The sequence below is a fragment of the Neurospora tetrasperma genome, assembly GCF_000213175.1.
Source record: "Neurospora tetrasperma FGSC 2508 unplaced genomic scaffold NEUTE1scaffold_3, whole genome shotgun sequence".
In the NCBI taxonomy this organism is placed as follows: Eukaryota; Fungi; Ascomycota; class Sordariomycetes; order Sordariales; family Sordariaceae; genus Neurospora; species Neurospora tetrasperma.
The window spans coordinates 3,275,566-3,302,292 of NW_009799101.1; the positions used below are offsets into that span (position 1 = coordinate 3,275,566).

At 49.4% G+C, this 26,727-nt stretch overlaps 5 protein-coding genes across 5 annotated transcripts; 2 read left to right on the forward strand and 3 right to left on the reverse strand.

Moving 5' to 3' along the window:
- Positions 1-3,191: 3,191 nt before the first annotated feature.
- NEUTE1DRAFT_100918 (uncharacterized protein) lies at positions 3,192-4,706 on the forward strand (the record flags this gene model as incomplete). The annotated part of the gene is made up of 2 exons (XM_009852810.1): positions 3,192-3,273; positions 3,430-4,706. The coding sequence occupies 2 exons, from the start codon at positions 3,192-3,194 to the stop codon at positions 4,704-4,706; spliced, it is 1,359 nt and encodes a 452-aa protein (XP_009851112.1).
- Positions 4,707-5,901: 1,195 nt separating this feature from the next.
- Positions 5,902-6,862, reverse strand: NEUTE1DRAFT_42746 (uncharacterized protein; the record flags this gene model as incomplete). Its single annotated transcript, XM_009852024.1, has 3 exons — positions 5,902-5,944; positions 6,120-6,510; positions 6,628-6,862. 3 exons carry the CDS (start codon positions 6,860-6,862, stop codon positions 5,902-5,904), a joined length of 669 nt encoding a protein of 222 aa, XP_009850326.1.
- A 1,140-nt stretch (positions 6,863-8,002) lies between these two features.
- On the reverse strand, positions 8,003-11,013 carry NEUTE1DRAFT_63506 (uncharacterized protein; the record flags this gene model as incomplete). The annotated part of the gene is made up of 4 exons (XM_009852811.1): positions 8,003-8,809; positions 8,908-8,991; positions 9,072-10,773; positions 10,841-11,013. 4 exons carry the CDS (start codon positions 10,965-10,967, stop codon positions 8,554-8,556), a joined length of 2,169 nt encoding a protein of 722 aa, XP_009851113.1.
- A 6,335-nt stretch (positions 11,014-17,348) lies between these two features.
- Positions 17,349-18,519, forward strand: NEUTE1DRAFT_100921 (uncharacterized protein; the record flags this gene model as incomplete). The annotated part of the gene is made up of 4 exons (XM_009852812.1): positions 17,349-17,374; positions 17,690-17,930; positions 18,379-18,403; positions 18,467-18,519. The coding sequence occupies 4 exons, from the start codon at positions 17,349-17,351 to the stop codon at positions 18,517-18,519; spliced, it is 345 nt and encodes a 114-aa protein (XP_009851114.1).
- Positions 18,520-21,835: 3,316 nt separating this feature from the next.
- On the reverse strand, positions 21,836-24,952 carry NEUTE1DRAFT_100922 (uncharacterized protein; the record flags this gene model as incomplete). The annotated part of the gene is made up of 6 exons (XM_009852813.1): positions 21,836-21,978; positions 22,091-23,122; positions 23,185-23,441; positions 23,516-24,364; positions 24,434-24,540; positions 24,734-24,952. The coding sequence occupies 6 exons, from the start codon at positions 24,950-24,952 to the stop codon at positions 21,836-21,838; spliced, it is 2,607 nt and encodes an 868-aa protein (XP_009851115.1).
- Positions 24,953-26,727: the final 1,775 nt, after the last annotated feature.

Sequence of the window (26,727 nt, forward strand, 5' to 3'; positions counted from 1 at the left end):
ACTCTAGCTCTGTCTCACCGAGTCGGGTCAGACTTGCCGAACCATGGCGGCTGAACATTAAACCGAGGCATGTCCGTAGCTTCCCCTCAGCCTCATGCGAGTTTAATTGGTGAGGTGAAAAATCTTTTGCTGTCTGATGACGATCGTCATATCGATTCATGGAGTGTCTTTCTCATTTCCCTTGTTGGTGTAAGCGTGCGGCTCTAATGTTCCACAACAGCCTTATTTGTGAAACAGTGTTAGGCAATATTCAGCTTGGTTACACAATGCGTCCGTCGGTAGCCCGTTGGTAGCGAGGGAATGTCTTGGACTTTGACAACAGTGAGCACCATACCTAGATGCTAAGCGGCTCGCCAATGGTGTCGTTCTACTAAACCTCTCGACCAGAACTTACTAGTCGACTCTAACCGCCAAGAAGACGATGTGTATTGAGGCTCCGATATCTCGTACTCAGACCAACCTCGAGATGCCCAAGATGACATGTCATTGCCTGGATGACGGCAGGCTGGGATACTCAATATTACCATCAAGGCCGCCAACACATATACCTTGCGTAACCTTGGCCGTCATCCCCGGAGAACTCAACCTTCACACCTGAAGGGCATGTAGTCTTCATCCCGATAACGACAATGGGCATGAACCCGCAAATCCTCCAAATTCCCCTTTGCTTCGAACGGCGGACATGCATACCCTCCTTGCTCTTGCTGGACGTGCATCACAAACCTACAGCGCCTCGAAGTAACTACGTAGGGCTATGCGGTCAAGCCGAATCCGAAATCCGTCCGTCCTTTCGCCTTACAGCAGCTGGTTCACCGTGTGCTCTGCACGTCCAAGTCCAGACAACAGTGCGCTTTTCGGTAACCGTCGCATCAAAAGATTTGCGGTTGAATTGACCCAACAAGAGAACCTGGAAACGTGGGAGAAAGAGTATCACAAGCGTGGTTTTCTGGATGGAATCTCCACCGGCGCAAGATTGGTCTCCACTACCAGGGGACAAGGGCACTAACAGACACGTGCAAATTACCGGAAATTGGCCCATGTGAAGGCTATCACCAGGCTCAAAAGTCATCAAGCTAACCTGTTAACGGTCGCTAACAAGGCCGCCCAAGGTTGGCTACATCCGCTAGTCTTAAGCGTCACTAACCCATGGGAAATCGTGCATTTTCCCATCGCCGGGACAATTGGAAAACGGCCTCCCGTCCCGACGTTCCATAGGTTGCTTCCTCCCCATGCCCAGGGCATGTCTTTCCATTGATCATTAACACAGACCATAGAGGTATAGCTCCCAAGGCTCTGGCGCAATTTTGTTACGTTACACTCTCTGGTAAAATCAGAGGGACAGGAACACCGATCCAAAATTATTTTACCAACGATTCCAGGAACAGGGCCTTTCTTCGTCTGAACTGGTCCTTCCTTCTGTACCTTTTCATCCCCTTATCGGTTCAGGGAGGGGACTAGAGCGTCCTAATTCGCCTACCCAGATGGCCTGTCGAATCTCGATCTCGACCATTTAACTCCCTGATGCCGCTGATGGGATCCAGGCGCCAGCAGAGTGTAGTATCAAAATCGCAGAAATTATGGTAGATCCGGCTCTGGCAGCTCCACCTTGGCATCCAACTTCCAGGCTTGTTTTCCACAGGAAGAAGCTTCTTCCGTCCCAACAGTCGAAGGAAGGTAGCATGGATGGAAGCCAACACTGGGCCAGTGATCGTCAGTCGTCGGTTTCGGATTCGCTCTCCCACTTTCCTTTCTTCTTCCATTTCGTCCGTTGCTCGTGTCCGTTGACCATCTCGTCAGCATCTTCACCAAGGGGAAAGTCCACTTCGACTCAGCCGAACCGAGAACGTTTCTCGTCGTCAAGATACATCTGGAACAGAATCACGTTCAGTTGCACAGTTTGCAGATTGTGTAATACATCAGCCTCGTCCCAACGGCTTACGTTTCCGCAGCACTACCTAGGTGCACCCGGTTCATGTCCACTGGATCCTTGCTTTGCCTTCTGCGTACACGAGGCTACGCATCATGCCTTTGCCGCCGCCGAAGACGCCCAGGATCGGTCTAATCTACATACACAGCCTTCATCGGGGCCTGTCTCCCGTTTCTCGTGCAGCCTTCTCGACGTCGATGCGCCACGAGTCCGAACCAGGCCTTGTGTGGCAGGAAAAGCTCCATCATATCTTCTTTTCTTAAACGCCAAACCTTCTCCAGATATGGACAAGCCAAGCTCTTAACCTTCACATTAACTACTTGGAGGTACTTCCTTTTGGCGACTCTTATGATTGATTTCCTCATTGCCTTTATTTTTGCCCCAAGGCCGTTCACATCATTCATCCATTTTTCAGTCTGTCCCAGCCCCTGTCGATGGATCCCATACGCGTAGGGGGCCGGAACTTCGTGGAGCCTTTCTCTTCTCCAATACCCCTCCCGCCTATCCTCTTGCCTCCAAGAATGACCCCCGTTCTAGCCTGTTGACTGTGCCCGGCTTTGCCTCATCTCTACATCTACCTCTATCTCCGGTAGATTTTTCGTTTTCACTATCATACTTCTGTCATCCCATCATTTTCGCCCACATGGGACAAAAAGTGTCCATGTGGCTTCCCTTCTCATCTGATATAGTTGTCACAGCTTTCTTTTTGTTTACTTGCTAGGCCTTTACCTTCTCTTCTTTTTCTTATACTAATTCGGTCACGCAACGCAGGGACGAGGTGTTGGTTGTCACTTAGACAGTACGATCTTTGGAACTGTCTTGTGTACCCTACGTGCCACTTACACTCTTAACTTGACCAAGGTCTGCCTGGGTTTCTTGTGGTTTGGTTCCTATTGGACGTAACCAAATCCTTGGCCTACGTTGAAGAGCTCACTCAGTCTTGCATCACGATTATCCGAGTGTTGTCAGATACATTCGCATTCTTCTTTTATTTTTTTTTATTTGCACTGCCTACCCGATCACGCAGCTGATTTCTGAACATTTGCTTGCCAGCTTCCTTCTTTCGTTCGTCACAAATCCTTTTTGGTTTACTGTATTGTATTATCATCTACATATATAGAGGGTATAGTATCAGAGGGCTTTGTTGGATTCTTGAGATCGTCGATACTGTTCTTCTAAACAAACAGATCAGAAGAGAAAAGAAAAGAAAAGAAAAGAAGAAAAAAAAACAGAAAAAAAGGATGAGGAGAACGACGATATGGGAATGGATCTTGACGGCATCCCTTCTTTCAACAACGGAAGCCTTCGCCATTCGACAAACGCAAGATGCAGGTGCCCCAAAGATGGTCAGTCTGCAGACGGAACGATTGTCAGTCCCAAAACCCGCTGCCCGAGACAGTCTACAAAGAAGAGGAATGAATGAAGTCGCATTAGACAACGTCGTATGATTTACCCTTCTAATACTTTGCTTGAATACTTGGCTAATACTACGGTTCAGATAGGTGGATACTATGTCAATGTGACCATTGGTACGCCCGGAAGGAATCTTTCACTACACCTCGACACAGGCTCAAGTGATACTTGGGTGAATTCTCCCAGTTCGATTCTTTGTCAAAATGAAGACAAACCGTGCGAATACTCCGGCACCTACCTAGCTAATGACTCGTCTACTTATGAGTACATCAGCAATCATTTCGACATCAAGTATGTGGATGGGTCTGGCGCCAGAGGGGACTATGCCTCCGATACCTTCACAATCGGCAACACCAAACTGAACCGGCTGCAATTTGGCATTGGCTACTCTTCAACTAACGCGCAGGGACTGCTCGGTATAGGGTACGCCCTGAGCGAAGTGCAAACCCGTGCCGGGTTGCCAGCCTATAACAACCTTCCGGCGCAAATGGTCGCCGACGGCTTGATCAACTCCAACGCCTACTCCATCTGGCTCAATGACCTCGATGCCCCCACGGGTACCATCCTCTTCGGCGGCGTCGACGCCGCCAAGTACGAGGGCGACCTGCTCACCCTACCCGTTCAAACCCCCGAAAAGGGCACGTACAAGAACTTCATGGTCACCATGACCGGCATGTCTCTATCTCAGTCCCAGTCCTCCTCCAGCGACAAGGGCAACGGTGATAACACCACCCAGATCTCCAAAGACAACCTCGCCCTCGCCGTTCTATTGGACACCGGCTCAACCCTCAGTTATCTCCCCAGTGAGCTCATCAAACCGCTCTACGACGCGATTGGTATCGAATACATAACAGACCCCGACGGCAAAGTAGATGGCTACGCGCCCTGCCATCTCATGTCCTCATCGCAATCTGTCATGTTCTCCTTCTCCTCCCCGCTTCAGATCGCCGTGCCCATGAACGAGCTCATCATCAACCGGACCTTCCACGGAAAACTCCCACGCATGCCGGACGGCGTCACAGACGCCTGCATCTTTGGCATCCAAGAACGTAATGGCACGGGAGCAAACACCTTGGGCGACACGTTCTTGCGCAGCGCGTATGTTGTGTTTGATTTGGACAACAACGAGATCTCGATGGCGCAGACGAGGTTTAATGCCACGGCGACGGACCTGAAGGAGATTAAGAAGGGCAAAGGGGGGGTGCCGGGCGCGAAGGCTGTGGAAAATCCTGTGGAGGCCACGAGCGGGCTTACTGGTTCTGAAGGGGGGATATATGTGAATGGGGCGGCGGGTGAGTTGAATGTGGGTATGGGAATGGCTTGGGGGTTGTTGGTGAGTGGTGCGATGGTGTTTGTGGGGTTGTGAGGTGGTGATGGATGGACAAAAGGAAGAAGAAAAAACAAGGAAAAAGTAGGGAAGGAAGGGAAAAGCGAATTGGCTGAAAAGTTTTCAAAAGATCAAGTTCTTTATTTTTTGCGTAATTCTTACGATTACGTAGGAACAGCCTTTGGGCTTTGACCGCTTTATATTATATATTCGAATGTTTACTTCCAGTGCATTTTGTCCGTCGTGGTATGAGAGGGACTGCTCGTTGAATATAACTTGAAGTCCATGTCCTCTCTGTTCGACCTGATCCAGATGGATGTATGATTGGAGAGATTTTCTAGGAAAACACATTGTACGTTCACAGCACCTTGAGGATAACAATCATGATGGTATCGAAACAGTAGACGTAAAAGTATACTGACTGGCCGACCCGTATATATTGTAATCCATTTGCACAACATGATGGTTATTTCTTGTTCCCTTGACACTAGAGTAGGCAAGCGAGCTGATGGTACTTGCTCTGATCATTCCAAATTACATTTCCTCTACCTTGCCATCCCACATAACATAACCAGAATCAAACCAACCCGTACCATAACACGTCCCGTGTACCTTTCCAATCCACATCATCAGTTCCGTTTGGCCTAGTTCCAAACACGACGTCCAGATACGTAGTGTCCTCCAAACTATTCGTGTACACACCAGACGTACCCTCCAACCTCTTGTACAAATACCATCATCGTCAGGATCTTGCTGGCTGGCTCGCCGGACCGGAGAAGTTGTTGTATGTCTCCCTATGTTGTACCAGAGTAGTTAACATCATGGCCAGCTTCTTGATAGCGATGGTATGTATATATACTCTTTTATATACTCTTTATTTGAGAGTCTGAGATTGTTTTTTGGTCTCTGGTCGTTTGTTTTGCCTTCCTTTCAATTTATCTACGTTTCCATCTCTCCTTGTTTCGAAGTGGCAATCTGGAACTGTGACAAGGTTTCTTCATGAGGTGTGTGTATTTCCTCCTATGTTGGGGATTTGAAGCTAATAAAGGAAAAAAAGGGGGGAAATGGTAAGGTTAGGTTGTCACCTCATCAAGTTCTACTGCGGTCGTGGTTCTTCGTCGTCTGTGTTGTTTTGATCGTTCGTTGACGGGCAGTCTTCTTTTCTTTGAGTACGAGAGAGTCTTGAACAGGACGACGACGACGACGATGGATTTGGAGACCACGACAGGCCAATTTAATAATGCAACGGATCTTCTTCGTGCCAGCATGGGCGCCAGCTGTTAACGTGGGTTAGTTCCACGTTCACGATATCATGACTGCTAGAAAGAAAGAAAAAATAAAGAGGAAGAGAGAGAGAGAAAGGGTAAAGAAAAAGAGAAGAGGAAGAAGAAAAGAATCTGTAAGAGAGGAAGAAAAAAAAGGGGGGGAGAGAGAGAGAAAAGAACAACTCACTAAGGCTCCGGCGTCCCATCATCACAAGCCTGCCAACAACACTCATCACTCGCCGCCTCAATCACCGCCCTCACCTCGGGCCGGCACGTGCACTCCAGATCCAGCGGATCTTCGCAATCTGTGTTCAGCTCCACGGCCTTTTTCATGCAAGGTTGCGCACAAGCCGCAAACACTCCCGGGATCTCATTCTCTGTGCCCATGGGAAACGGGCGGACGTCGTCTAGACGTACCGTCTGGATCGGTTGGCCGTAAACGTTGACGTTCTTGGAGATCCGAGATTCAGCGACGTCGTCGCCGAAATGCGGAAAGCCGTCCTCGTCGAGGCGGTCTTCGGGGTTTTGGCGGCGGTGGAGGAGGGCCCGTGGGGAGCGGGGCAAGCGGGTGATGAGGGCTTTGAGTGCCGAGGTGGAAGTGGAAGTCGTCGTCGACGATGCAGCGATAGTAGGGGAGGCAAGGACATGGCTGTGCTGGACGTGGGCGAAATTAATGGGATCAGCGATTTCGTTACCGGCGGCGATGTGGGCGATGCGGTCGAATTCGTCGAATTCGGGTCCTTCAGAGGGCTTGATGTCATCCTGGGTGTTGTTGGGAGTAGTGACACATTCAAAGAGGAAGGGAAAAAATAAGGAGACTAGAGAGGTAGTCAACAAAACTGAGAATAAGAAACCCCAGAGGATGAAACAAGGGGAGACTCGGGGAAGGCGGGGGAAGAAGCGGATCTCGACGGGGCGTATGAAGGGCATTTTTGCCGTGGCGATAACGGTGCGGTTGGTGATGCCGGTATTGATGGTTATTGCTGGAGCAGGTTGAGAAACTTTTAGGTAATGAGGGAGTCAGTTAAGGTTCAGCTCTTTGTTGATTGGACACACATATACTTACACGATGGAATTCCAAATTGTTCTGGTCCTGGTTTTATTTGTTTTTGCAAAGGGGAAGGTAAGAGAGGAAGACAAAAGGTTACAACACTCCTTAAGTAGAAAAATATACTTACAAGGAGAAACTTGAAAGCTATGCGTTGGTCGAATATTAGATAGATGCAGATGCGGGCTTGCGGAGGAAAGAATATTCAAGCGGACATATGTACACATCCCCATTCAAGCGAAGGTCGGTGTGCATGATCCGAAGAATAATTTTCTGCAGCATGAGCTGCATATGCAAATGGTATACCAGGAATTTGAGCGCAGCATCGGGCGCGGTTGTTAAGCTGTATTTGAGTGTCCGGCATTGGTTTGACGGACATATATGCTCGTGCCCCCCGATATTCTTTATCTTTATGCTCTTCCTTGATTGGATGTATTCCGACGTAAAACCATCGTCAACATTGGAAAATCGTCAAGAATATCAATTTGTCGTGTAAATTGGGACAACAATGAACATATCATCTGAAGATGTCAGTTCGAGTGTTGATATTCGTCGGTTGGATATGGTAGACACGGTTGAGACCTCGACAATGAACCGACGCACAACAGAGGGCTCTTATGCGAACCTGGATTACCGATACATCCTCAACCGAGTACTAACCCTCAACATATACATCACTAACAGCTTCCAGAGAACTAGTTACCACTTTGTAACCATTTATAGTACTGTTGCTCAACCCCCGTCGTACCGTCTTCCGTCACGTACCTTTCACATGCGTACTTCACTGCAGCTCTTTATCCCATCTTCCACCCGCCCATGCCCGTCCAACTTAGCACAAAAGAAACACCAGCACAGCACACACGTTTCGGCCCGTCCCGCCGGTGTACCGTGTCCATTGTCTGATGGGTGATGCTCTCCATACCCTCAACCTATTGTATAGCCTCCAGAAATTTTGCTTTCTCTTCGACGTATTGTTCGAGAAGCGACAAGCTATCCATGAACTCAGCTCTCTGCAGCGCGGCCCGAAGGTGAGCTCGCTTATTTCTACCAAGCCTCTATCACGACAGGTATCGAGTTCGTCCTTTCATAAAATACATCACGCCTAAATAAGCGGTCAAGCATGCGGACAACAAATGTTCGTTCATATTCATGTTTCCAAGTGTCATGTTTCTCATGACTAAGAGGCATGACACAAAGGGAAATAAAAACAAAAAGTGAAAAGTCTCAATCGAGACAAAGGTTGGAATAATAAAATGACAACAAAATGCAAGGTCTTTGTTGAGGTTTTTCTACTGAACCTGCAAAGGACCCCTTCCCACTTTGATCATGGATAGCCATCCGACCAGAGAAACAAGAAGTAATAAATGAGAAAATCTAGTCTTACGCCTTTATTGACACAAGGTAGATTCATAAGCCGTGATGTTGACAGACCTAATCCCCCAAGCCCATCCGGATATATAACAAAAACAGACCAAAGCCAAACATGAAACGCTCCGTCATGACCACCGGTGGTTTTGATTGTACAAACAACACACATACATAGTCAGTTCTTGCCCAGAAAACTGCTCAAATCCTAAAAATCTAGCTCGTTTCGCATCATCTCGCCTGTGTTAATCGGCTGGGGCTCGCTTATTGTCATGGGCATGCTCAAAGTCTGGAGGTTGTTGTACATGGTTGACTGGGGTGTTGAGCTGTTGCCATTGCTGGGTGCTCCTGAGGCGTGGACGTAGCCACCCTCAGATGTTGGCGAAGAGTACTCCTCTTCCTCCTCTCCAGAGAGGTTCGAAGTACCCTCAGAACCGTCGCCGCGATCGTGTGTACGCTTGTGCCTAAAGAAATACCGGTCAGTATCAATGTCGACATGCGTCCCTCATGAGCAACTGATGTGTGCTGAGGAGTACGGTAAATTGGAAGGGGGAATGCATACTGTGCTAGGTTATCTGATCGGGAGAAGGCCTTCTGGCAGTATGAACAGACGTAAGGTCTCTCTTGTGTATGTGTTCTTACATGTCTGATTGGAAAGAAAGTCGAAAGGTTAGCATTGCAATAAGAGGATGGGACATCAAAAGGGCTATAACTATTCATTCTTACCTCTTAAGGTGCTCCAAACGCTTGAAGACACGACCGCATGAGGGAATGGGGCAAGAGTGCGACTTCTGAGGATAAGGACCAAGCTCCGAAACCGTGGCAGAACGCGCGCGACGGATTACGCCGGGGTGGCCCTGGGACATCTGTCGCTCGCTCATGGGAACAAGTTCGTCATCGTTGAGGGGGCCGTAGCTCTGACCCATGGATATATTCATGGGGTTGAGCGCAGGGCTGCCCTCGACGGTGGACAGGGGAGTACCGTGCCTCGAAAGCTCGAGCATCTCGTGGTGCTGCTGGCGGGCCATGTTGATGGCAGGGTTGCTGTACGTCAACCCAGGGGGAGAGTTGTCCGCAGACTCATCACCCTCGGCCACGGCACCGACAGAGGCAGACACGGACCTCCGCAGATCCGAGGGCTTGTACAACCCAGGAGTACCCGCGGCAATTGCTGTCGTGGCAGACAGAACTGATGGGGGAATGGAAGAGCGCCTCCTCCTCTGCTTATATGTGGGTGACCCCTCGATGACTGTGTAGGCGGCCATGGGAGAGTACCCTCTGGCATGGTCTTGAGATATGCTGCTAGACGCGTACGAGCGGGGGTATGATGGGGCCGCGAGGTTGGATGGCGGAAGCTGCATCATGCCATTGAGGGCACCAGCGTTAAGGTGATCGGGAATGGCAGTATAGAGACCGGTCTCCTCATTGGCGATATAAGCGGGCTCGCCGATGACGCCCATTTGCTGGTGAGGAGGCGTCAAGGGCTCAAAGGAGAGTCCTCTCTGGCTATAGTCCTCAAAATGCGACGAGACGAACGATGGGGCAGGCGAGCACTCCAAGCCATACGCAGGCATGGAAGTGTGTCGCTGGTGTACCTGCGTGATGGGCACACCATTCTGGGTATACTGAACACGACCATAATCGGGTTCCCGCTTGACCATTGGCTGAGGGCAGGTCATCGCGGGTCCCATGGTCATCGCTCCGTAAGAGACCATGGCCTCCAGACCATCGGACAAAGGGGCCATTGACTGGGACATGGTTTGAGACATTTGCTGTCCCATGTTCTGCCCCATTGGCTGCATCATCTGCGATGGCATCGGCTGCATCATTTGAGGGGGAGGCATCGAGTCGGCGGCGCGCAAGATGGGCGAGGTGGACTGGGACTGAAAGGCGAGTTGCTGGGCCGGAAAAGAGGACGAGTTGGCCTGCTGGGCCTTGGTAAGAGACTCGAAGAGCGACTGAGAAGAATCGTACTGGAAGGACAAGGCAGGCTCGCTAACGGCAACTGTTGTCGCTTCCTGGCCCATCTTCTCTCTCTTGAGGTCTCTCTCGAGCGCATCAAGGAAGAGCCTGTCGTGGGGCACACTGTACCAGAAGAACACCTTTTGCTTCTTCTGCGTTCGGATGCAGTTATTCTTGTACAGGAAGTCCAAGAAAGGGCTCTTGGGCTCCTCGAGGGAGGCATCGCTTCCCGCCTTCAGATTGCGCAAGTCCGAGAAGATACCTTCCTCAAACTTCTTCGAGTTCTTCACGGGACGGCCGAAGGCCTGGAATCGGAACGACAGACATCTCACAATGTCGGTACCGGAGATGTGGAAGAGGTTGTTCCATAGCACACAAGACACATACTCGCCAGTGGGTAGAAGGAACCTCCGGATGTATTGGTCTGGTTGCCAGTCGACGGGCGCGGAAATGAGGAAATACTTGACTAATTGGCGAGGAAAGCTGGCGTTAGCAAAGCACGCATATCGGGGGAGCCAATGGCATGTACGTACGGTTGTCAACCTGCTGCAGAGCTACCTGGGCATCATGTGGAAGAGCTTGCTGGGCCTCAGTGCTCAGCATGAAGGTCTCGGGTTTTTGCGAAGCGGCAGCCATATTGGCATGCTGCGAAGAATACATTCCAAGCTCAAAAACCTCCTTGATAATCGAATGTCGCGGCGAGTGCCGTCGTAGTTCACGGGAAGTCTGTGATTATATGTTGCGATGGACCGACGACAATGTCTCGATCTGCAGTCGCTTGTGGCACAAGCGAGGAGTGATATAGATAGTGCAGTGGGTGGCGTCAACGCGACCCAAAGAGAGCAGAAGGGCGGCGAGGCAAGACTATCGCCAAATGAAGCGATTGTCGTGGGGTGCGAAAGCGGGAATGGGAGGCGCTGCCTCTGTATATCTATGTATGTTTCTTTGGGGGAGAAAAGCGACTCGTAAGAAATCGTCTTTCTCGTGTGTATGCGTCGTCGTGTCTTTGTCCTTTGCGTTTTCGTGATCCGAGACCAGCCCGCGATACAGTGGAAGGATGCAATGTATGTGCTTCAACCCAAGCGCCTCAAGCGAATGATATCAAGGTGCGAGACCTCTCGACTGTCGGCCTCGAGGGCAGTGTATGTAGTAGTAGAAGGGCGAAAAGATAACCAGAACCAGCTAGGGTACTGACGGGAAAGGCGTTTCCGACCTGCTTGTACAATGTATCGTCCACGCGGGAGTGCGCAGGTTTTGGTTGTCGTCGACAATGCACGCCGGGAGCAGCCGCGACGGGGTTGTTGTTCGAGTAAGCCGTTGGGCGACGTCGTGGTCGGCCGGTGGGGGAGGAGGTAATATGCGGGGTGCGTGGTGAGAAAGTCGGGTGCGTGCCGGGCCTAAATGCCGGAGACCTGACCGTCGAATGACGGAACAAGAAACAATTGGTGATGGTTGAAGTGAATTAAGCCTCACAGTTTCCCTTCTTCTTATTCCTTGCAGTGGTGGTGCGAACGAAAACGAAACCAATCAACAGGATTCTCCCAAGGATGGCCGGATGATCAAACAGCGGGACGTTGAGCTTCCTCCGTGTGGTAGTGGTGGTGGTGGTGGTGATGGCGGTGGATAGAGGAAAGAGGCAAAGTCTGGTCGCTTAGACTGCAACAGTGCTGACCCAAGGAATGAGTACGGACGGTCTTTCCAAGGATGTGTGGGGGAGCGACGGGACGGCGGCGAGCGGAGGGGGCTGCTGTTATGGAGATTGGGTGCGGTATGTGCGGGCGGCCCCTGGTGGGAACTTGGGAGGATGGTCGACTTGTGAATCGATGCTTCGTGGGTGGGAAAAGGAGAGAGCGTCTTGGGGAAAGTGCGTGCGCAGCTAGCCAGCTCCAAGACAGGTCTACTCGGTAGTGCCTGGTAATGCAGGGGAAAGGGCCGTGCGAAGTAGGAAGGTCCGCCTGCAACAGAAACAGAAAGGGGGGAAAAAGAGGGTTGGAGAAGGAGAAGTCTTGAAAAGGAAAAGAGAGGAACTTGTCAAGAGAAAAGTGGTCGACTAGAAGGAGAGCAAAGAGGGGGAGAATGGGCGAACAACGGGGTTTAATGATTTTCTCTCGCTTGGGGTCCAAGTCTCCAACCAGAGTGGGAAGGCCAGACCAGGGTGCGCTATCTGAGTGGATGGATACTAATGGCTGCTAATTGCTGTGGCTCGCTGTGCTATGCTTTGCTCAGAAAAGGGTTGTAGCCTATCGAAGCTGCCCATGCTATGAGCCCGGGTTGCAGCACTAACAGCAATAGGCGACGGTTGGGGCATGCGGCAATAAATACAACCTAATCACAGATACCCGACGACAGAACGGGCCTCTAGATGGAGGTATTCATCTTGTCTGTCACTGCGTCGAAAGAGTGTCTTGGGCTCGCAGTTGGTGCGAAGCATCGTGGAAACTGACGGATGGGTCAAGTTCTATCATGGCGCGGCATCAGCCATGAGATGCCTGTATGGCACAGACAGGAAGGAATGACCCGTCGAGGCGTGGAGACAAGGGCCCAACCTGTCAACGCCCACAGCTACAGCGAGATGGTAGGTACATTCAGGCAAGGTACCAGAATGGAATCCAACATCCAGTAGTCTACACCATGGTCCAAGCGCGGAACAACTCATTCCTGGTCAACATGGCGAGTGTCTAGAGGTATATCGCGCGCGATATGAGGGGGAACCTAGCGGAGGGGTAGACGTCAGAGTTTTTGCACGGCAAATTTATCACTACTCACCTATACGTATCTGCACTCGAGCAGAAGGCTCTGAAGTGGAGGGCGGTCGATGGCAACTTTCGGTTCACATCCATCGTCACCTTGGAGGACGAAGGGACCGGAACCGCGACAAGGTCCGTGGGTTATTCTGGTGGCAGCTGCGGGAGAGTGTGACTATAGAGACATGATCTGGTCTTACGGTGTGAATTTATTAAAGCAGCGCTGCATTAACCGGAGTGGATATTAAGCCACAAAAAACGACTCTGTTGATAGGCTGTCCCTGAGAGTACGTACACTACTTGTGCCCGCCAGGGTGCAAGCTGGGATGAGCATGCCTGAACCGGACCGTTGTCTTTCTGCTTTTCTTTCCGTTTCCCGCCATACCGGCTGTTTAAGTGCTGTTCCTACGTGAATCTCTTCGAGCTAAACCTGGACTCTCTCTTATGACTCGGCCCAAAGAGCTCTGGGCAACAGCCTCCAGCTTCGGCACCCGACGGCGTACGCTTGAATAGAGCAAACAGTGGCGTAGTATATTAATTATGACACATACTACGAAGGCTTAAAGACATTTACAGTTGGAGCAAAAGACGACGCTTTAACGAAGTTGCGTTGTTGCTGTTGGTTATATGGCATGAACCGCTCAATGATAGTTTAGATGACGAGTGCCTTACCCGCTGCATGGCGTGAAAAATTGTATTTGGTTTCTCCATCTGATCTGCTATCTCTAAGTATGCCCGTCTACGATACTCTGATGAGAGGAAAAGGAAGCTAGTGAGAATATCGTGATTACATGGTGAACAGAGATGCGAATAACTAAAAGGTCATTCCGTTTGCAAGACTAGTTCTGGTTATACTTGTCTAGTTATAGGCTCGTCGCAGCTTATTTACGCGTTTGTCTACAAAGTTTCCGGAGTAGTGATCCAGTCTTTCGAATCAAGTGCAAACTGATTGGAGGGCAAACATACCCGAGGATTCCTCAGGGGAAGTTCTCTCTTCCATGTTCGTGAACCACCACAATTTCCGCGTTCTCGGAAATGAGTTGAGGGTACGGCAGGCATCTTATAGGACCCCCTCCGAACCATGTGCTAAGTACCAAGGATCTTACAATGCCACAGTACGCATAGGCATTGCTGTTTTATCTGTTGGCATGGAGAGCAGGGTATCATTTGTCGGACTTCAAATCATCGCAGAAAAACATTCGGGCTGTCCGAATGAGCGCAAAACAGAGTAGATAACCAGAGCAATGCAGAAAGTTGCAATCATTTGACACTTTCAACGACGGGCAGTGTCGTCATGTACGGACACTTGATGTGGTTTCAATCGATGGGATTGAAGCTATCTGGACAGTGCCGAATGTGCTAATGGCCATCAACAGCACGGGCCACCTCAATGCCGGATAGAGGTATGGGTGGGGCTGGACGTTGGGATCTGGATCTTTGCCGGCCCAGGGGTAGCTTTCGTTCGACTCCGGAGCGCGAAATCTCGATCGGGGCATGAAAGCTTCCGCGGTTCGGCTCTTTTCTGATTGCTATCCATCGGCAGGAAGGTGGAGATTCGCGAACAACGTACGATATGATCATCTCGGAGAGTCGTGCACTTCTCCATCGATCTCTTTCGATCTTTTGAATCCCAAAGGGTTGTAAGCGGGTCGATGGACGGGCCCGGGCAGGAACGTGGTGTCTGCTGTGCATGCAAGTGCGTCTAAGCACCTGCTAGTGTAGAAGTACCCAGTGGGAAAGTGCATAGCATTTCTCACTGCCTACAGCATATGTACCAAGATACGGGTATCCAAGGAAAACCAGAACGACATCACCTCTCAAACTCCGTCTTTTTACACCAAAACCGAAAGTTGTCCGTTGTATGCAACCAGCCCGACACTTGGAAGTAACGAACTGAACCACAGGCTCCCGACGACTCGTACGTTGCGTGTCCGCGGCTGATTGATATGGCAACACAGTCGACACAACCACTCAGTTCCTGGTTAGGAGGCGAATTCGGTGGCCTCGTTCAATCTGGAAGCACCCAAGCGGCAAAGTGCTCGAGCGGCGCAGGCACTTGGCGTCGCACAGAGCAGAGGGAATCATGATATTGGATTCGGTTCTCTTCTCCCTCTGTGTCCTCCTCGGTCTGTCTAAGACCTACCTCCATGTTCATCGAATGTCTCTATTCACGCTTTTCCAATTGTTGCACTGGATTCGCCATGGGACGATATCGTTCAACTTCTTAGCTTGTTACTCTCTGCTACCACCGCACACTGAGCTCAGTCTGGTTCTCATACCGTGACGAGTCTTACGGTACTACATACTGAGGTCATCTCCCACAACCCAAAACCTAAGAAAAGAAAAGAAAAAAGAAAAGAAAAAGAAAAGAACATGCGCTTTAGGCTTCTAGGCACTTCAACGGCCTGACTGGATCTCGTCATTGCTCTCCTGTGTTGGGTGGATGTCCAGAATCCAAGGTTTGCTCAGGCCAATAATAGTGTTGCCGCGAAGTGTCTTCGACCATTGCAGAGGGGTCGTGCTGAACAGTGATCCCAGCCATGCTGCCCATGCCACCCAGTCAAAAGTCTGAAACATGCTTCAGAAATAGCTCTGGGGGAGAAGGGCAAGCAGGGGTCTGACTTTTTGTCGGCGCCAAGTTCCAATTTTTCCCGGCACAGCGTCCAGCAAGCGTCCCATGCGCTCACTGAGAAGTCGACGAGCGCACCTCGGGCGCAACCATGAACCGCACCCTTTCCGCCCTCGGCCAGTCAGTAGACTGCACAGGAGATGCGATCTGGGTGATATTTGGGGCGGTGCTTTTGATCTCCCATTAGGGTGTTTTCCTCTTAAGAGCCTCGGATCACCAGGAATGACTGGTGTCATTGCGCAGCTGGTAAACCCCACTAAAGAGGTGGGAAGTGCTGGATGGAGATTTTTCGATTTGATCAACTTACACCCTTCCTCTCATCTGGACTGCAAGTGGGTTAACCGACAATGCTGGGTCAGGCAAGAATGCAAGCCAGGCACCCAGCTGAAAACCTAGTCGCCCGTTCCCAAACCAACTCAACCGTCAGAGTAAGAGATCAAGTTGATTTCTTCTGTCTAGACTCTGCCAGTACCCCATTCAATTTTTTTTTATATTTTTTCCCCAAAAGTGTCAGGCAAACGAACCTGGCTGCTGATGCTCTCCTTCGTACAATGCATAAGAGCTATGCCGACACCATGACCTGGGAACAAAGCTCTGCCCGGCTAGGTCTGAGCTTCTCGGGACCTGACTACGGGCCGGCAGCCGATGGCCACGGATAGGATGGAACCGCTAGGCCTACTGTAGGGAGGAGTGGGGGATGTGCCCTTGCTGTTTGGACGGATCTCCACGATGTGATGACCAACATATTCCGAAACACGAGAGTGCCTGTATCAGAATATCTATGGCACGCCTATCTGAGCAATACTGTATGGCCCTTTTCAGGGCGCAGCTAGCCAACGGTACGATTTGTCATTCGCCAGAATACCCACTGACGATATTGACAATATTCAGGAGAAACACTATCAAGTGCCGTCTTCCCAGGTCACGCGCAGTTATGTTGCGGGCTTCCCGTCTACGACTTAAGGTTGAGACACCCTGCAAGCCAAGCTTTGGTTGCTAGGACGTTTCAGAGATATAGTCTCTTCGATGGTGACACTACCATAAACGCAGTAAACAGTGGCATCTGGGGCCTCGGTTGTTGGTTTCCCTCTACGGCCAGTCGCCGGGTGACTACGTCTCAAAGTCCAAGAATAGCATCACATACTTTGAGGGGGCCGACAAAAGCGGTCGCAGGCCCCAGTGCTCCTGCAGAGAACGAAGGCCCAGCACAAAGAGGGGAAAGAAAAAAAAAACCGCTGGTGGTTTTGCGCCGCACGTCAATCTGTTGGCTGTGAGTCTCTGGTGACGGTTGTGATTCGGCCATGCCAGCGGCAAAAAAGCGGGATTAGTGCAGCCAGATGCAGGTACCGGGCGGATCTACAGTTATGCAGAACGGGATCTGTACAATCTGGTGGATTTAGTGGCACATTGACATGACATACCCCGCGCGAAGAGGGGAACAGCAAGCTACTGAGGCGTCAAATTATTTTGAATCTATTGTACTCAATGATGTGGCTGGTTCTGAAAGTCCACAAAACATCACGATGCGTATTATGGAGGTGTTGATGTTGGATTTGGGACGGGATCGAACGGGCGGCCTACGAGGTGCCTTTGGCGCAATGACGTCCCTCCAAGTTTAAAGCGGGTTCAGCATGGGAACAAACTGACAACAGGGGGGCAGGCAGCAAAATGTCACTGGCCCAAGTGGAAGGAAGGTAAGTTCCGTTCTTAACCGTCACTCTCACCTACAGCAGACATGGAAGGAGCAAGTGGCAGATAAGGTATGTACCTACCTCTAGGTAATGCAACACCGGCAAAGCCTTCCAGGTGTACCGCAGAAAGTAGCTGAGGGTCGAAGAGTGTTTCGTTTGCAACGAAGTACACGTTAGGAAGCTCCTTCCCTGCCACACTCAGCAAAAAGAATGAGGAGCCATCAATCAAGAATCGGAGGAAAGGAAGGAAATGGAATGTGAGTCCGTTTGGTCTTCAGACTTTGTCTTGGACACATCGATCACGACGACAGCGCGGAGTCTCTCCCTGGATGCCGAACTGGATTGCTTTCTGATCTCTTGCCTCAGCAGGTCAACAATGTCATTCCTCGACCAGCCAATGTCAGCATCACCTGGATATCGCTTCGGCACTTTTGTTCGGATCATTCCCCTCAGTCCGCTTTCTCACTTCTCACTTGCTCCTCATCTGTCTTACCTTCGTCCTAGGGAGATCATGTTCAAGAACATGGTTGATCTGGACGGCGTTCCAGCGAAGCGCACGGTACGTGATAGCAGGTGCCAAGGCAGGTCCTGAAACAGAAACAATAACGCCGGTGAGGTCGACGAAGCGGGAGCTCAGATCTTGAAACAGAGGCTCTTCGGTCGCAAGAAGCGCACCTCTGCAACGTCAGCCGGGACAGCATCCAGGGCAACCTCCAGTTGTCCCCCACGTCTCCCCGTCCACCACGACGGCCAATCGGATCTATGTTGGTCCTGGCGAACCCTGTCTGCTCTGTCTGCGTACCTGCCGTGCCTGTGGTGCCTGCGTCCATATCGCATGAATTGAGGCATGTTCTAGCATGCCATCGCGTGTCCAGAAGAGAACAAGTCCCCAGAGACGAAAAAGGGGCACAATGCAACATGACCCCGCAAATATGCACGCTAACATTGCAGAATCATTAGGGGACGCAGGAACCGGCATTTCCGCTGATTTTACCGATTTCACACAGACTGTCCTGCAGGACTTGGAGGCTGGTTTAGTCTAGTGTTGCCATGTCCACCACCAGACAAACATTATCACTCTGCGCTCGGACTCAGCAGCGTGCTTGTGCGCCCAACTCGAGGAGGAGAAATTACCAAACCCAGGTTAGATGCAACCTGGGAGTCGATGGTGTGAAACAAGCGCCCTTTGGGCCCACTGTGGGGATTTTGTCTTGGTGAGCTTGATCCAGCTTTCAGGGGCCAGGAACAGAGGAGATGAAACAAAAAAGGCCGTCACAGCTTCTTTCCAGAATCATGATCGTATTACGTAAGGTGTCCTCGGAAAGCAGAAAACGGTCAAGCGGACCACCGCCGGCGAGATGGAAGCCAGAGAAGGAAAAGGCAGGCGAGAAAAGGGGGTCACATCGGCTACGACGTTCCTTGCAAGCTCCACGACATCGACATGTGGGTAAAAGTCCGAAATTATACGGCTGCTTTCCGAGAAACAACAACCTCGCAAGGATGAAAAAGAGACCGACAAAGCCAGGATCAGAGAGACCTGGACCATTTCCGGGTCAAGTCAATGTCGTACGGCTTTCCACGTCCGTGTGTTTGTGGACGAATGACATGGTCTGGGATTAGTCGAGCACACTGGTCAGGCAGTGGTGCTTTCCGATGATACAACAACACTGCATTGCCAACCCATGAGGTCGGACCTCATTCGGAACTCCACAGCACTTTTGGCCATCAAGTATTTCAACTTTGGGAATATCCCGAGGTGCCGATATGCTGGTCATCGGCTCGGCTGACCAAAAAAGGGCCAGGAGACGTGCCATCGACAAGATCAAATGTCCGTGCGGAAGAGCGAGGCTCAGGTTTGTCATTGGCTACGGGGTCAAAGGTCCCGTACCCAGGGCGATCCGCTAGCACGGCACTGGGAATGTTCGTGCACCAGACAAATCATCAATCGAACAGAGTGTCGAGCGTACACATCTCGGTTTGACCAAGAGAAGCCATGAATAAGTGACGGGTTTAGGTTGATTCCAATTGTCCCTTTTGTCTGGGGTCTGGTGATGCATTCAGCTGCACCAGAGGTCGCCCCCAAATCAGCTTGACGACACCATCTCAACATCATTCTACGAGCCGCACGATATCCGGATATAACCACTTTTACAATGATGTATGGAAGAGGCCGTACGTTTTGCGGTCAGGTCGTCTCTTATCTTGGCTCATCACCCTGGGACCCGGGGACAGCAATGTTGGTTGACCGCACCAAGGGATGAAACATAGGTCATCCGCACTAAACACAAGGTTACTTTGACGTATTTACGACCGTGTGAGAGACTACGAGGATCTGTACGAGTTCTTCGACTCATGTATGCAACGTCCTTGCGGGTGTGCCAAGATGGCAAGCAGCGAATAGCAAAATCACAGTTACCCACGGTGCAGACTGGTTATCCAAGTGGATTGTTGTTCATTAGACTTCCATTACTGGAGAACCGGTATTCGATTCATGACTTCAAGGTCATCTGCCACTAGTCAAGTGGTGTATATGTACCGACAAGTAGGCGTCAAGTGTCTTGCCCAACACCACCACCAGAGGTTTATGCGCCACTTGTCATGACCCTTAACGAAGACTTGCTCTGTGTGTCACCATTGACGAATACCCGCCTCATGTTTTATACAAACCTGAAGACGATCATACAAGCCAAGGGAGACGGGATCGACTATCTGAAACGGAGGGTATCCCAGCAGCTCGATCGCTCTCCGCCCGGTAGTTACCACTATGGTGATGGAACAGAGATGACCTCCCCCTGCTGAACATGGTTCTCGACCGACTCAAGGGTACGACAGTGTGGTGGCTCAGTGGCAACATGCTAAGCGGACATCCGAGAAACAACCTGACTAACCCCAATATTGTGCTCCGTGTTCTCTCATGCCCGTCGCATCCTCTCCCTCAAATGGGAAACCATGTAGCCTATAGTTACCGACGTGGCCTGGTTCCCTTGTTTTCGGCCCAATGGAGAGTATTGCCTTTTACTGTTGCTTTCTTTGGTCATCCGAAATTTTCGATATTTGGAAAGCTTCTTGGAGTCTCCTATGGAAGACATGTCGTTACTTTTATCATTTCTCTGAATGGAAGAGTATGTCAAGCTCTCGACGCTGTCGACAAGAAATTTCCGCGGCGCGGGCAATATCTTCACCCTTGACAACATGCGGAAAAGACACAGAGGGTTCTGTCTTGCCAAGGTGGTTTGGACTGGGCTAAACAACGGTTGAAGATAGACAAAGACATGATCATTATCCCGAAGATGTGCCGTCATCAACGGTACCCTTGATCCCACGCTGTTCAAACATCGAACAATATTGCGTGCAATCATAGACCACACCAGCTCTTCCAGTGCCTTCTTGCTTTGTAGATGGAGTAAGTGTAGTGGCCGTTTCTTGCCTTCAAGGTTGACATGAATCAGTGGTATCCAGGCTCTGACTAAGTAAATCCAGACTGGTTGGCTTCTACCCTGTCTGTGCCCTGGCGACACAAGGTAACGTCCACAATTGTAGACAGGCACAAGCTGGGGATTCGTAAAGTGTGAAATTCGATTTCCAAACGTTGGGTAACCTTTTCCCCGGAAGTGTGCACAAAGGTAGGTATGTTCTCTCGTGTGAGACCACTTCCCACGACACAAAAATCGATAAAGGTTAGGCTATTGTACGAGGAAGATGGGAAAACCAGATGGATGTCCGAAGAGTACTGATGATGACACTCAAATACCATTTAACCAAATCTTCTATTCCAAATGGAAAAATTGTTCATCAACGAACAATCATGCCCGAATCTGTCGGGGGCAGCCTATCCCACACGGTTTGAGCGTTGAAAATTTTCAAAACTGACAAAATCATGGACCCTGTCACCTGGGGAGTCAGGGAAGCAAGCAAACCTTGCACCCGTGAGATTGGAACAGCGAAGGTTAATGACAGTATTTTTTTTGCCCTGAAGGCAATTTAAAGTTCGTGGATAACCTTGACTCGCGCAGAATATGTGGCTGTTGATTCGATATAGTTCGTATCGTGATCCTCATAAGGGTTCAATAGGCGTACAAAGCTTCGGTTTCAGTAAGAATGGTACGTCGACAGCGAAAACCTGTGGACTCTAGAGGGACTTAGGTCAGCCTTGGATTTTAGAGAACACATATGGACGGCATGACAGTGAAATAAAATCGAGTTGTGATAAGCGAGTAAAGTTGCTGCCTTTTGATTCCCGTTCGACCTTCCACTTTACAGTGGCAAGATGAGAAAGGCAAATCCCTATACAACTACAACATACACACCTCTATGTGCGCACATTTAACGACAAACCTCGACAACGAGTTCAAAAATATGAGCTTGCTATCGACAAGTTTTTCACTATACTGTCCCATTTTACAAACCTGCCTATGTACCCTTTCATGCGATCCTAGTCCAAATCCCCATTCCAATTCAATTCTACTATATAGGACCAACACCCAAGTAATTAGAGGTAAAGCTCCAGTCAAAGTCGTCCATAAACGCATTCCATTCGAGCCGTTGAAAGGGGTCTGCCAATCCACCAAGAGAAGATTCCTGAGGATTGTTGTTTCCCAGTCTTCCATCTGCTAAGTAGAAAGAGTTAGCATAGCCACTGAAGATTGTTGGTAATAGACACCTGGTAGAAAGGCAAGGAAAAAAAATAAAGAAAGGAAGGAAGGAAAAAAGAGGACTTACGAATACCTTCACCACCCCCATCTTCAGGCATACTCTGCACCTCCTGCCCATTCATTCCCTGTTGATCACCTTGTCTTATCCCACCCGCAACAGCACCTGTGTATTGTCCTCCTCCGCCTTGACTTTGTCCATATCCACCGTTGTCGCCATAAACTCCAGCACCATGCTGCCCCTGTTGACCTTGCCCACCTTGTTGGTGACCTTGCTGGCTGTGACCCAGTCCTTGTCCCCCCTGCTGTCCCTGGTGGCTGCCTTGCCCATGGCCCGGAGGATTCATGCCCATCCCACCAACACTCGCCCAAGCCTTCTCAACGTGCTGCTTCCACCTCCTCAAACAACCAAACGTCAGACTAGATCCTAGCCGATTTCTAAACACCGTCGTTGCTCCTCGCATCCCGTCCTGCTGATTATGGGGATGCCGAGGACTGTTCGTATGAGGATCGGTGGGGTCCAACAACGTCTCGTACCGCGGCAAAGTATGCCGCATGTTCCAGTACTTCTCTACCATGTTTGAGGCGCGCATGACCAGGTCGTCGCGCTGGACGGAACAGCACCGGAGGATGCGGAGGGCTTCGCGGACAAAGAGGTCGGCTGTGTCGTTGGAGGTTGTGGAGGTGGTGGTTGTCTTGTTGTTGGCGGTGTTCTTGATGTTGTTCCCGCTACTATTGCGGTTATTGGTATTAGTGGTGCTGTTGGCGGTGCTGTTGTTATTGGTGTTGGCGGTGTCGCCCATGTATGAGGCATCAAGTGCATTACTGGGGTTTTTCGTATACGGGGACGGGGGCTGAGACAGGTTCAGCGTCATGAACACGCAGATGGCGCTGAGCAAGGTGCGGAAGACAAAGTTGGGCGAGTAGTGCAGGAAGGCAGATTGGCTTTGGAGGGAGCGGGCTTGGTTGATGATGGCTTCGGCGGTGGTGTAGCATTTGATGACGTTGCGCTTGAGCATCTCTTCGCTGTAGCCGGGAAGGGGCATGAAATAGTAGGTCTGGATTTCGAGGAGGGTTGAGAGGAGGATGAAGTTGTCGAGGTCTGCGCTGTGGTGTTAGGAATGAATGATACCCTAAAACAAGTTGAGTAAGACGGTTGCTCACCTGAGTTATCTGGGTACAGTAAGCATTGGATTTTACTATACTCCTCTTCCATTTGCGCGACTAAGCGGTGCGAAACACCCTGGGACTGTTCAAGGGAGGCAGACATTGTGCTGATGAGTTTGTTGGCGAACCTGGCGGTTTCCAAGTGCAAGATGAAGTAGCGGGGCATCGATATCGAGCTACTTCGGTCCAGAAGTGAGTCTACGGTCTGATTGAATAGCAGACTCGGAGACGGGCATCCCATATAAGCAGCAGCTCTGTATGTGACGAATTAGAACGAGTTCATACTTGGAGTAAAGTATTGACTTGCCGGTGAGATATAATGGCACACCCGGCCCATGTGTACGTTGCCTCCTCATCCGTTGTATCGACTTTATCGAGTAGTCCGGTAAACTCTGTATGAGCACCACGGCCGGTGTGAAGCCCTATCAAGAGAGCCGAGTTCATGGCGATGCCAGTAAAGATCATTGACGGGTCAGTCAAAAACCTGATATCGGGATTTGGCCACGTGGCAACGAGCAGCAAGGCGTTGATGATGGGCAGCTTCAGCGGCGGCCGTGATATCGCGTTCCATATTTCCGGCAACAGCGAGTCCATCAAAAACTGATATACCGAGTCATCCTTGGCAAATCGACGGCATGCCGTCATGATGATGGCCCAAAAGAGTACGTGACCCCTCTCATAGCAGATGTCTGGATCCCGTTGGCGAACGACGGGGAAGTAAGGGTGAAAGTGCTCAAAGTATTTGTCGAAATAGTAGTTTATGTCATCTCCGGAGAACACGCGTGAACCGAGGGCTCGAGGTTCAGCTGGACGCCTCAGCCCAGCCAGACTGAAACTAACAGAGGTGGCATCGCTTGCTCTGGGCGTGGGAGTAGAGGTTTCGCTGGATATGGAGAAGGGCCGTGGCCGAGTGAAGATGGGAGGCGGTAGTGTTGGAACACCGAGACCAGGAAGAAACGGCCCGGGTAGGGTTCCAGGGTTCGGTAGTCCTCCGGGCAAGGTGCCGGATAGGGTTCCCGGTAGGGTGAGCTGTGGGAGTGAAGGGACTGGCGGACTCGCGCTCGAGAACTGAACCGGACGTATAGGGGGCAGTTCGGTAGTTAGGCCGCCGAGTGATGGCCTCGGAGCAACAGTGTTCTTGAGTGACTGGAGTTCGGCCGCCAACTCTTCCAGCTTGCTATCAAGAGTTTAGCCGTAGTCTGACTTGGCTAGGAGTACCCTAACCCTGGATGTTTATGTGACCAACCTCTTTTTCGACGCTCTCTTGTAGTTCTTGTCCACGATACACTCGAGGTCTAGCTTGGTGCACCGCAGACACGGCTGTCCCGGACTAAGACTTGCATTACATCTTACCTGTACAGTGTATGTGTAACGTTAGCCAGCCTAATCGAGCGGGGTCTCGTGTGGTGGTGGGAGCAAGATGAGAGAAAGGCATGACATAACAACAGAGCAGGAGATGTTGAGTCGATTACAGCCTAGGTCCATGCTGCTGCCATGTATGTTGGATGGGAACGGATTATTTATACATTGCGGAGAATGCTCATACCTTGGAGTCTCGACATTTAATACAGGCCGTATTTCGCCGTATCCTGGGTGGCGTTGATCCTGCTGAAGGTGGTGGTGGTGGCGCCGGGGGTGACGAGCGGTCTCTCGGAACCGGTTTCGGCGATGCATCTCGTCCAACGGTCCCGGCTCCGGCGACGGTCACGGTATCGGCAGAAGTGACGGGTGGAGTTGCAGAATCGGCTTTTCTCGGTAGGGCCATGGGATGGATGGATCGAGATGGGAACGAGGTAGTCTCGAACCGGCAAGAGACATTTAGAGATTATCGCAATCAAAAGGCGATGGGGATGATTCGTCAATGCAAGGAACGAGGGACGAGACGAGAGGTTACAATACGAAGTTGACGGACCTTGAGTGAGAGTCGCGCAAGCAAAACAGAAGTGGACGGAAACTGCTATAGCGGATTCGGCCACCGCCAAGTATAACTGTAGCTACCTCTACATAGTACAAGTCAGCGCCAGGGCAGCGGCGGACAGCTCCTACCGTCGATCACGATACCTACGGGCAGCTAGGTACCTCTCTAGAGGTATTCTCTTGCGATACCCCAGGTCCCCTGCTGTGTCACGTGGGAGAGCCTGGAGCATCCGCTGACAGAAAGATCAAATCCACTGGACTTTAGGGCGCTTTATCCCTCTGTAACCCAAGTGCCTGGGTACTACGGGGGCCATTGTCTTGGTTCGTTTCAAAATGAAAAAAGTCCGTGCATACAGCTGCGCACAGGTATCAGGGCATTTGCAAACACCCCGCACACACCAAATTATTTTCACACCTCCTCACTAGCGTAATACTCCCTACTATACAACGCTCGTATATTAACAATTCTTCTAAACCCTTATTATCTCTATATTAACAAAGATCTTTCTACATTAACAAAGATTTTACTATAATAGTATATATTTATAAATATAAGGGTATAGTACTATTAGCGCCTCTTATTAATCAATTTAATACTTTAACCCTACTATAATAAATTTTATATTTGCTAGTAAAAATTAATAAAGGAATATATAGTCTTGCGAAGTAGATTTTATTAGATAACTAAGTAAATATCTCTTATATACCTTATATTAAAAGCTTTCTAACCTTATTACTAATAATAAGAGGTAGTCCGTTTATGGAAAATAAAAACAATATTCGAAGATAAGAACGAGTATATTATTACTCTAAGAATTAATAATATAATTCGAATATACGCTCTCGCAATATACCTTTTCAAGAAGAGTATTAAGGACGAACCTTATAATTGCTACAATAGTAGTAAAACCCTTTACCCTACTTTGGAATATATTATACTTAATACAAAATTCCTTGGAAGAGCCTATATTTATTATTACTATACGGGCTAGGGTATTAAGTACTTATTTAAGAAGATAATATTAGAGAAGAAGTAGGAAAAAACTATTATAGCTGATAGCATTTGGAAAATATAGAAGAATAAAGTAGAGTTAGAAGAATATATTTATATAGAGTTGAAGGATATAGAGGGTACTATTAATAATAAACTTATTAGACGTCGCGAGACTATTAACAGTACTCCTAAGAATAAGAAGAAGATTTAAGTATAATAGTAATTATACTTTTATATTAATATATTTAATAATATTTAAACGAATAATTCTATACTCTATTATTATAATATTGCTGAAATTTCTTACTTTTTATATACAATATATTATAAAAATTTTAACCTATATTATTTTGTATAATTCAAATAGTGAAATGTTTATAAATATTTATATACTTATATCAGAATTTATGAAGAATTATCAATAGTAATTAACGTTTATTAATATAAATTTATATTGATATTCTACAATTTATTTATATGATTATTCTTTGTACTAAAGTAGTATTTTAATATAATTGGAAATAATTTTAGAGAATTAAATATTAATAAGAATAATATATATAATATATATAATATATATAGTATATATAATATATATATATATTTCTCTTTAGTTCTTATACTATAGT